Source organism: Phocoena phocoena, chromosome 1, assembly GCF_963924675.1.
Source record: "Phocoena phocoena chromosome 1, mPhoPho1.1, whole genome shotgun sequence".
Classification (NCBI taxonomy): Eukaryota; Metazoa; Chordata; class Mammalia; order Artiodactyla; family Phocoenidae; genus Phocoena; species Phocoena phocoena.
Window position 1 is genome coordinate 166,000,673 of NC_089219.1, and position 11,434 is coordinate 166,012,106.

An 11,434-nucleotide genomic window follows, 5' to 3' on the forward strand; every position below is an offset into this window, starting at 1 on the left:
ATATCAGAACACAGATGATATGATTATGGGTAAAGCCTGCTCTCACTTCTAAAAACGTAAGCCACGTGCAAGCGTCAGTGCTTCCTACTTAGTAACAAATTACTAGCAAACCGTCCTCACCCCTGGTCTCAGAGCACCCGTGTACTGACCACACGACAGAGACTTGGGCACCCGTGCACATCCGCCCACCATCTCCTGCCCACCCCGGTCCAGCCCGCTTGCCCCGGCTTTTTCCAGGTGTGGCCACGGCCACCTGCCCCAAGCAGAGGTGATGGATGCAGCAAAGGGGGGCGGGGAAAGCATTTGTTAACACAGCGCATCTGGGGGCCCACAAATGGTAACGTGAACCAGTGCGGGTGGAGTGCAGAGAAGTAGAGAAGGCACATCCCTCAGACGAGCACACAGGAACCCCAGCGCCCGTCATGGCCTGGGAGCTTCACAGCTGCTTTGTCCTCTCTCACGGCAGAGCAAACGTGGCCCAGCACCCACGAGACCCTCCTGACCACGTGGAAGATCGTGGCGTTCACGGCGACCAGCGTGCTGCTACTGCTGTTGCTTGTCATCCTGGCCAGGATGTTCCAGACCAAGTTCAAGGCCCACTTTCCCCCCAGGTCAGTGCAGCCCATGGCCGCCCTGGGTCAGGCTCAGTGCAGCCACCTTGGGCAGCAAGGAGAAAGGATGGTCAGCCTTGATGAGTGCGGAGTTGAGCTTCTAAGGGGGAATAGGGGAGAAAGCAAAAACATTCGCCTGGGGGGTTTTGGGGTGTCTGGGGTCAGAACACCAAGCTGGAGACAGACTCATTTCCCTCTTTCTGCCCCCCCCCCCCGTAAGCCAGACTCATTTCCCTCTTTCTGCCCCCCCCCCCGTAAGCCAGACTCATTTCCCTCTTTCTGCCCCCCCCCCCGTAAGCCAGACTCATTTCCCTCTTTCTGCCCCCCCCCCCCCCCCGTAAGCCTCTATCTCCCTCCTTCCCGGGATAGACGTTCTCGAGGCAGGCATTGTAGGGGGTGCAGAGAAGGGGAGCACAGTCAGGGCTGCACACCCTGCACCTCCCACCCCCAGGGGTCCCCCCATTGCCCACTATGTGCCTGCAGCTCTAGAGTTACGTACCTTGGAGCTTCCAGGCCACAGGGAGGATAAATACACAGAAGTAATTAGGGACAAGGTCCAAGGTGCGTGACCCAACGGAGGTTCAAAACCGGTGTGCAAAACCGTGGCAAGTCTCAGGAAGGAGAAAAGGCTCTGGATGGGGAGCCAGGACAGGGCTGGTGAACTGCCTCCAAGTAGGGTCTGAGCTTTCGGAGTGGGACCTGTGGGCGGGCGGGGGCGGGGTGGGGGGCGGTCTCCGTCCTCCATGGCTGCACAGGTGAGCTTGGGTCAGTGTCTTCATCCTCCCTCTCGTCATCACCAGAGAGGAGCTTGTCAAAGTCCCTCAGAGACGGTCTGGTCCTCTCAGTGCCCAGGGCAGCCTGTGGCCCTGCCCCTCCGACGCTGGCCCCTTGCCCGGAACCGAGCGCACCAGCGCCCTTCGGAACCAAGAGCCACCCAGCCCTGCTGCTGGCAGGTCACTGTTCCTGGAAGGAGAAGTCATTTAGAAAGCACAGGGGTGGGCTTCCCTGGTGGCGCAGTGGCTGGGAATCCGCCTGCCGATTCAGGGAACGCGGGTTCGAACCCCGGTCCGGGAGGATCCCGCATGCTGCGGAGTGACTAAACCCATGCGCCCTAGAGCCCGTGCTCTGCAACGGGAGGGGCCACCGCAATGATGAGCCGGCGCACCACAGCGGAGAGTAGCCCCGGCTCGCCGCAACTAGAGAAAGCCCGCACGCAGCAGCGGAGACCCGACGCAGCCAAAAATAAATAAATAAATAAATTTATTTTTTAAAAAAAAGAAAGCACAGGGATAAGTTTGTGAACGTGAGAAGGAAGTCAGGGCACCGAACATCATAGGATGCTAGCAGCCAGGGCTCCCAGGGGAATCAAGTATCTCCTTGGATTCCTGTGCCCATGTCAGAGTCTTCTCATTTGGGGACCCCATGCTTCAGAAAAGAGCATTTGTTTCTGACACAGGGACAAACTGGCCCCCAGGGTCGTGTGTACCACGCCCCTGGCAAAGAGCGTGTTGCTTAGTGGAGGAGGCGTCTCCCGGGGACTCACCACTTCCCACTCTGCCCTCCAGGAAACTCACTCGTGCCTCTCACACTCCCAGCCAGGCGCGGGGGGGGTGGGAAGCAGGCGGAGCTGCTGGAGAAAGCACCATGCACCTTTTCCCCTCAACCTCCTGCCCCCAGGACGGCCTCATCCCACGTAGCAATGCCCCCACCTGGCGGCAGGAGTCCCCCCAACCTGCAAGCGCCCCACTCTCCCAGCCGTGAAAGTGTGCTAGGTCGGGGGTGGGTGTGCGCCTGCATCCACGCCAGGCCCAGAGTGTGTGGACACCATCCTGGGGCCACAGCCAAGGTCCAGCTGAGGTGACAGAATCTTCTTTCCTCTCCAACCTGCCATCCGCTTTCTCTATCTTCCCCGTTACTATTTATGGGTCAAGGGACCATGTCCTATCATTGAGCAATTAGACTATCGAAAGAAGACCTAAGGGTTATAAGGAGAAAGCTGAACCACATATTGTGATTTATAGTACACTGGAGTACTTGAACGTGGCCTGTAGAGCTATTTTTCTACATAGGCTTGGGAACAAAGTTTCCAGGATAGAGACTAAATATTAAGATGGTTTAAAAATGGTCCCTAGGGAATTCCCTGGCGGTCCAGTGGTTAGGACCTGGAGCTCCCACTGCCAGCTTCGATCCCTGGTTGGGGAACTAAGATCCTGCAAGCCGCGTGTGTGTCAGCATAAGGGAACCCCCGCTCTGGGCAGCGCAGGCGGAGCTTAGGTTCAGGTGGCTGCTGGGTCGGGGGGCGGCTGTGAGCCCACAGACCCAGAACAGGTAGTGAGATGGTGTTCAGAGTTCCTTTTTTTTCTTTTGTTGTTGTTTTTCTGTCTTGACTAAAAGTGAGTGATTTTTATACCGTAGCAGAAAACAAACACGAAGCATGTGAAACACAGGGGTAAATGAAAGGGGCATTAGGGTCCACGGTTTCCCAAGCTTTTAACAGTACTGTTCCGTTTCCAACAGGCTTCCTCAGGGACACTGCAGGGGCACATTGGGGTGCTCGGTTGGAATGGGCCACAGAGTCCCCTGTTCTCAGGTTTATGACCATAAGGCCAAGGCCAGAGGTCCAATGGGGGGAAGAAGGAAGTCTGAGGAGATACTGGAGCCCAGAGGTGGCAAGAGGCCAGGAGGGAAGCAGGAGGACAAAACCTCTCCTGTCCAGAGTGTGGCCCTGGTGGACGCAGCGTCTGCCGGAGGGGACCGGGCAGGGAGGCTGGGTCTCCTGCACCACCTCCTCCCAGGGCTCCGCAGCCCCCAGGACCCCCGCTGCAGTGGGGGGCACTGTGGCCTCGTTCCCGGGGTGACCTGTCACCTGACAGATTAGCACCACTTTCCTCTCCACAGGGGGCCTCCCAGGAGTTCCAGCAGCGACCCCGACTTCGTGGTGGTAGACGGCGTGCCCGTCATGCTCCCGTCCTATGACGAGGCTGTGAGTGGCGGCTTGAGTGCCTTAGGCCCAGGGTACCTGTCCTCCGTGGGCCAGGGCTGCCCCTTACCCGTGGACGACCAGAGCCCCCCAGCATACCCCGGCTCAGGGGACACGGACACGGGCCTGGGGGAGTCAGGAACCCGTGACAGCGTCTCAGGCTCTTCGGAGCTGCTCCAGAGTTTGTATTCACCTCCCACGTGCCAAGGGGGCACCCGCCCCGCTTCCGACAACCCTGACACAGCTCCCAGCACGGCGGGGGAGGTGGCATCCACCAGCCCAGGCATTGACATTGCAGATGGTAAGCATTTGCCCCGAGGCCCGGGCCACCCTTGCACAGCCCCACCCTGCTCCCAGCTCAGGGCCAAATCAGTGCTACCGTCTCACTCAGCTTAAATTGCATCTTGATCTCTCTGCATGTAGAGGCCGTGGGCAAGGCCAGTTATTGGAAGAAATGATCATCATCTCACAAGTGATGAGCCCATTAACTGAAATTTCTGGAGGCATAAAAGAGCAGCAAGCCATCCAAAGTAGAAAGGCCACAGTGGGCGGAACTTGGTTTTCACAGCATCCGTTATGATCCAGGATGTTTTCTTCTTTCTCCCTTAATTAGGCAGGACTTCTGAAAGTGGTGCTTGGGATCAAGGTAACACACACGTGCTAAAAGGGAAGACCCAGATGCGGGCACGAGGGCCCAGCCCTGGAGAAGCTCTGGGTACATACAGGTTATGTTTATCAGGGGTGAAGTAAAAGATGTGTATGTGCCTACTGCAAGGAAAGGCAGATTGCAGCTCGTGGCAAAATAGTAAAACTGCATCAGACTAATTAGGGCTGTGTTTCCCGGGGCAAGGGGACGCCAGCACCACTTTACCAATGAGAGCACTCATTCCAGCTTATATTGACAGTAAGTAGCAGTAACCACATGGGAACGGGGGTCTCTTGGTTCCTCATAGAGTTCCTTTTCTCCAATACCACCCTGCCTCTCTGTACTTGAACTTGTAACCTTTCGGTTGGTATGACCATTAGGGTGCATGGTTGAAGCCTAACAGTTTATATTTTATGAGCTGAGTATGAGATTTTCCAGCAAATAATGTTGTACAGAGGAGTTGGTTTATTTGCTTGTTAACTGATAACGTGGGACTTAGCATTTTCTTCTTTGCGCTGATTTGTAGGAACTGTAGACATTTTACTAAAGCTCACGATTCCAGATCTTGGCGGTGTTTTCCGGTGTATTCGTGTAATAACCATCTCTTCTTTTACAGAGATCCCTCTAATGGAAGAAGATCCATAACTGGAAAAAGTCACGATGATTCTGCTGCCCCTTTGGGGATGGGCACCTTGTACTTTGGAGTGAGGCCTCTGGAGGACAGAGCTTGGGGGGGGATGGAGGAAGTTTTCTAATTTATCAACGTGGGGACAGTGACACATCGGACATCTCAGACTCAACAGTTGAGGCTGACACAAAGGGCAGTGGCAGCGCTTTTAAATGCAACTTGAGGATTTGCCAAGACCAGTGAGGAACCGAAAGGATGGGGGGAGACCCTGTGTGGTCCTGGATGAAGGTGTGAAGTGCATCTTGTGCTGTGGAACATGGGACGGACGGTTCCATGCGTATCCCACCAAATCCCACATCCCGCTGACTTATGAGTACTCCCCACCTCCTCTGAAAGTACGCCACGTTATGTAAACCGCTTCTAAGATCTGCTTCAAACTGCCTCTGGACGCCAAATTAGGGTGGATCAGCCTCTGCAGGAAGTCTGTGTGGAAGAGCAGCAGAGCGCCCCCTGCAGGCTCCCCAAGGAAGATTCTGGGGTGTCCTTTGGACAGTCTTCCTCGGGCTGGACAGCTCTGCTCAAGGCAAGACTAAAGCCGGATGTGGCGGTTCCACTGAGAAAGGAAAAGAAAGACTCAGACGGACTCGGCTTTCTGGAAATTTCTTCAAAAAGTAGGGCTCCTGTCCTCTGTGCTGTCCTTTGGTGAAATATCATCAGTATTTGTATTCATGGTCTAGCACACGGATCCGTGGCATTGGCTAAATCTTGTGACTTTACACATGGTCAGAGTGTGTTCAAATAGCATCTCATGGTGGAGACGTAACCAAGGAAATGTTTTGTTTCGGCTTTTTTTTTTTTTTTGCGGTACGCGGGCCTCTCACTGCTGCGGCCTCTCCCGTTGCGGAGCACAGGCTCCGGACGCGCAGGCTCAGCGGCCATGGCTCACGGGCCCAGCCGCTCCGCGGCATGTGGGATCCTCCCGGACCAGGGCACGAACCCATGTCCCCTGCATCGGTGGGCGGACTCTCAACCACTGCGCCACCAGGGAAGCCCTGTTTCGGCATTTTTAAAAGATCCCACCTGACGATTTATCTGAGTCGTGAGCCCATCTCCAGTTAACTATTAGGGTTGTTGCCCCCGCTGCCAAACTCAGATTTAATTTTCCAAAACAGAAATTGTATCTGAAAACATATTCCTCCCCCTCCAAATAAAATGTGAGGTTGGATTTTTTTCCCCCCTTTTATTTTGTCCTGCGAAGCCCGCAGCCTCCGAAGACAGACAACCCTTCGCTCCTGCTTCCCAGGCCTCCGGTTGTCTCACCCACCTGTCCATCCATCACTCGCACAGCACCCTCCCGGGGCCCACTGGGTGTCGTTCCTAAGAAAATGATTGATAAAAACATTTCCCAAGTCTTGAAGTGTCTCTTCGAATACATGTTGATCTGTGGAGCTGATTCCATCTCTCCTCTGGGTTTTAGACGGATACAATCAAAACTCTAATCCATAAAATTGCTATGCTGATAGAGCGGTGAGAGCTGGAAGCTTGATCAAATCCTGTTTTTTCTCGACACAGACTGATTAAAAATTAAAAAGAAAATGACAGTTTGAAGCGTGGCTTCAATAGTGGAATGGGTTTGGGTGGGCAGGGAGGGGCAGTGGCAGTGATCCCAGGGGATGGAGACAGCGGAGGACCAGAACCAGAGGCTGAAGGACGAAGGGAACAGGAAAGGGCATGCCCGGCCCGATGCCCTGGGCAGCGGGGCCACCAGCAGCAACAGCTGAGCGAGTGGGTAAAGGTGTTTGGTAATTGTAACATTGTTTAGTGCCGGAAGCTGGTTTACATGGATGCTTCAACTCCATCTGGCCAGCTGAAAGACAGACGGCATAGGTGGCTGGGTGGGGCCGGGGTCCACAGTTCACTGTGGGCAGCCCACACCCTCCTGCCTCCTGCCCCCTGCCGCCAGCAGCCTTCCCGGGGTCCCTGTCGGGCAGGTCTCAGCTCTTCTCCATGCCACACCTGTCCTCCCCTCCTTCCCTCTAAATGGAGAGTGTGTCTCAGAGGCCACCAGGTAAGTGCCTCATTTCCCACCAAAGAAGCCTGCAAGGCTGTCTCTGGGGGCTGGCCTCGCCTCCTTCCAGAAGATGCTCTCCCAAAGTAGAGAGCAGCACGTGAGCCGAGCACAGGGATGCCTCTTCAGCCCCCCACACCTGGGAGACGGGTAGCACGGCGCAACATACATCCAGGTGTTCGCGTCAACGTTGTTCTAAGCACACAGGCTGGTAGGAAGGAAATGCCTGCTCAGTGACAGAGACGAGGTCCAACCGAATTACCTGGATCCTCCCCTCAGTCCCTTTAGTGTCTGGCCACATCGGAGTCTCAGTCACAAATACTGTTTACCATGATTTTTTTTTTTTTTCATTATAGTGAGCTTCTGTGGCAGGAAAACCTCCTCATGCTATCCCAAGCATGTCATGCTTCTGGCTCTTTTCATGTAACAGTCCTGGAGGCCCTCTGGGTATAAAGAGAATCATTCCCACCCTGCCCCAGGAATTAGTAGGGATGAGAACACACCGGGCTGTATTGTGAATTGGATGGAGAGAGCCTTCCCCGCCTAAAGTGCTTTCTGCTTTGGGAGAGGGAGGCATCTCCAGGGCAACGGCCAGGAGCGTGCTGAGAACCGGGGTGTTCCAAGGCGTCAGCCTGAGGTGTTTACACAAGTGCCTGTTAGCAGGAACTGCAGGGCAGCGGTTTTCCGGTTGACCAGCTCCCCGTCATACGCACGCCAGGCAGAAGTCACAGGATGTCTTCACACTTCACTTCCATGGAGCTTGTTTGTATTGCAAGGTTGTGATTGGCTGGTGTGGGCTCTTTAGAGCCTTTTCCACTTAATTACAGCCATCCCAGCAGCTGGCACATGGACAGGACTGCCTCCTGCATTCCTGCAGAAGTGTTTTGCCCCCGGGCACACAGCAGACCTGGACGGTTGGGAGTGACATGCAGAGGCTCACAGGCCACAGCCTGCCGGGCCTGGAGGGCTCGCCCGCTCCTTTGCTCCCTCCCTCCACACCTGGCTATGCTAGGCAGCCCTCCTCCCAGGACGTCTGGGTCCCAAGGCAACCCCTGCAGAGTGGTGCGGCATCCCGGGAGAGCCCTGGCTTTGGAACGGGCCATCACCTGCTTCAAAATCTGCCTCTGCCACTAACGGGCTGTGCACTTGGACGAGTTCTTGCCCCCCACCCCAGACCTCAATTTCTTCATGCAGACACTAGAGATGGTTTACCGCTGCCTCCCCCGCTGGGCTGTAGTGAGGATGTAGTAATGGAAGTTACAGCGCACAGTAAGCGTCTGACAAATGGCCGCTGCTCTCCACTTGTTCCCCACTGTGAAAGGGGGTGTCACGTGGGTGATTTACTCAGTGCAGCTCTAGGCGCCGTTGACCTGCCTTGGTCCCCACCACCCTCCAAAGTGTTTGTAGACAAAGCTTGTTTGGTCTGCCCCAAGCAGGTGGGCTGAGATGCGCCATCCTATTCCCCCAGACCCTCTTGCCAGGAGCACCTCCCTGGCTTCTGCAAGCCAAGCTTTTCATTGCAGAGGGAAGTTGTCAATCCTTTGGGCATTTGCCTTCCCTCCCAGCATAGCCCTCTCTTGAGTGCTGAAGAAAGTTCTGCTCAGGGAGGGCAGGACAACCTCAGAAATTCCTCCAAGGACTCTGAAGGGCTCAGATCCCCTCCACAGGCAGCCCTGTAGATTAACACTAACCCGCTCCCCTAATTTTATTGTCTATTTTGAATTTAAAGCATAAAAGTTAATGTCCATGCATTTCCAAGGTAATAAAGAGAGAAGTCCAAGGGAAAGATGCCTGCTCTAGCAGACGGAACAGGGCTCCGGGGAGCAGCGGTTACCCGTCAGGGAGGGCGGATGCTGAGCACGATCGCACTGAAACCGTAAAGCTTGACACAGAGCGTGCAGCGTCACTGGGGCCACGTTGAACTGCTGTGGCAGGCAGTGTACTGTCTCCACACTGGGCTGGAAAATCCGTCCCTGGGTACCTGCAGTGCACAGTGTTAAGTGGCCAGAGAAGGGCCCAGCTACCTGTGTAGGAGCCCAACCTGCCCTGTTTAGTGCCTCATCCACGTGTTCAGAGCCTGCGGGAGCTCTGGTCCCCGGTCCTCCAAGAGGCTGGGATAAAGAAACCCGAACACGAGCAGATGCTTTAAGAGCTTGGGGCAAGGGGGATGGGATGGAGCCTGGGGGAAGGAGATTGATATTGTCTTCTTGGAGCCCATAAGAATATTTATAGACCCTGTTCAGTCAATAAATATTTATTAAGCACCTGCTATGGGCTAGGCCGGGTCTGCGCTCTCCAGTCCAGTGGAAATAAGGACTGGGAAACCGGCAGATACAAACCCAGAGCTCCGAAGCTAAGGACGCTGGACCCAGACCTGGGCTCTCAGGGGCTGCCTGTGGGCACAGCAGCCCAGCTGGGAGCAGGCTGAATGGGGTGCTCGGGGAAGGGAGGAGAGAGGAGCACAGGCTTGTGGGGAGGTAGAGGAGGGCTGGGGGGTGGGAAATGGGAGAGTAGTTCTGTGCTTCGGGGCCTGGAGGGGGGGTGTGGGGAGGGACTGGAGACGTAACTCAGGACCAGACCCTGGAAGCCTGGTGCCATGTTAAGGAGGCTGGTGGTTCCCTTCGGGGAATGGGAAGTCAGAGAAGGTGTGAAGCAGGGAAGTGCTGGGGTGAGATGGGGGTAGATGAGCAGGTCTGAGAGTGTGCTGCGGGCCTGCTCCATTTTGTGGAGCATGCCTAGGAGTCCCGGACATCGGAACCCAGCTGAGGGCGCCACCGGGTCTTGGGGGGGTGGGGGACCCTCCAGGCCTCCGGTTCCTCAGCAGTACAGTGAGAGCGTAGAACAGATGGTCTTGGAGCTCTTCCAGCTCTGACAGGGTGAGATGCTCTTTCCTGGATTTTTTTGTTTGTTTGGCCGTGCCTCGAGGCATGCAGGATCTTAGTTCCCCGACCAGGGATCGAACCCGTGCCTCCTGCCGTGGAAGCGCAGAGTCTTAACCACGGGACTGCCAGGCAAGTCCCCACCTGCTACAATTGATGAGCCAATATTGATACGTTAATATTAACTAAACTATCGTTTACATCAGGGTTCACTCTTGGTGTCATCCATTCTCTGGATTTGGACAAATGTACAATGTCATGTATCCGCCATGACAGTATCATATACAGTAGCTTCACTGCCCTGAGCATACCCCGCGCTCCACCTATTCATCCTGCCCTCCGCTTGGGCCCCTGGCACCCACTGGTCTACATAGTTTTGCCTTTTCCAGAATGTCGCATAGTTGGAATCATACACTATGTAGCCTTAGCAGACTGGCTTCTTTCACTTAGAAATATGCAAGTAAGTCTCCTCCATGTCTTTTACATCTCTGTGCTTTTAAAAGGACAACAAGGAAGGCAACCAATTTTCACAACTAGAAACTTCAAAGACTTCCTAGGCTTCTTGGCTCATGGGCTGGAGAAGAGTGTGAGAAGCCAGGGAGTCAGTCTATTACCAGGTCCCCTCCCCAGGCCACCCAAGGACTCAGGAAAGAACATTCTGCATCTTCCCTCAAGACCACATTCTGGGGTGTGACAAACTTCTTCCTTATGTCATCCCCTCCGTTTGGCCTTCGACTGAGATTGGGCCACCCATGCCCTGTAAACTTTTGCTAACCCTCAGGCTCCAGGGCCCTAGGACTTCCATCTTTCCTCCACACTTTCTCACTCTTTCCACCCCTCAGTTCTCAAGTCTTTCCCACCCTCTCATCAACTTTAACAGAGAGCCCGTGAAGCATCACTGAGCTGCATGCTGAGGGGCCCTAAATGGATGAGATGACAGCTACACTCAGGAAATGATAGACCAGGTGGAGGTGTGGTCTGGCAAGTACATGGAGCGGCCACCAGCCCTGCCTGGGAGGCAGAGAAGGTTTCCCAGAGCCAGGGGTGGGAGCTCAGACGGTCATTGTTTTGTACACACAGTAGCTGCTCTTCCCCCACTGTAGATGACGATCTCAGTCTCAGGGGTTTGCTAGCCACGACCTTTCTCTGTTTCAATTTCCCCAAGTGTAAAACATGGAAAATAATAGGACCTAATTCACAGGCGTGTTGGGAGGAACTAACAAGTTAATCTGTGTACAGTGATTTGAGCCATGCCTGGCCTGGAACACCCCCTCAAAGGTTGTTTCACCCAGACAGTGCCCCAGACACGGAGTTAAATCTGCCTGCTCTGTGGTGTTGGCTTTCTCCACAAGCAGGTCACGGTGACATTTTCCTCTTTGATTCTTGGACCGTCTCCACTTTCTTCCTGAGACTCCCTCCGTGCTCATCGTGGCTAAAGGGGGCCCCTTAGGGCTCAAGTCTTCAACCCACCAGAAAGCAGCCCGCCCTGGCATCATCCAGCTCACTTTCCAAAAGTGTCCTCACCAGTGTCAGGGGAAATGGGAGCAGACACTCGATGCACAGCCGTCTACAAGTTCCCCTCCACCACGCCCCAGACCAGCAGAAGGGCAAAGCCAGAAAGA

At 54.9% G+C, this 11,434-nt stretch overlaps 1 protein-coding gene across 2 annotated transcripts in view; it reads left to right on the forward strand.

The window, feature by feature from the left end:
* SUSD4 (sushi domain containing 4) overlaps positions 1–5,261 on the forward strand; it is a 128,357-nt gene extending 123,096 nt beyond the window's left edge. For both annotated transcript variants that reach the window (XM_065884587.1, XM_065884595.1), the window contains 3 exons: positions 467–611; positions 3,510–3,892; positions 4,854–5,261. In XM_065884587.1, the coding sequence (XP_065740659.1) occupies positions 467–611; positions 3,510–3,892; positions 4,854–4,882 (557 nt within the window). In that variant the 3' untranslated portion in view covers positions 4,883–5,261. The remainder of the gene's footprint in view (positions 1–466; positions 612–3,509; positions 3,893–4,853) is intronic.
* Positions 5,262–11,434: the final 6,173 nt, after the last annotated feature.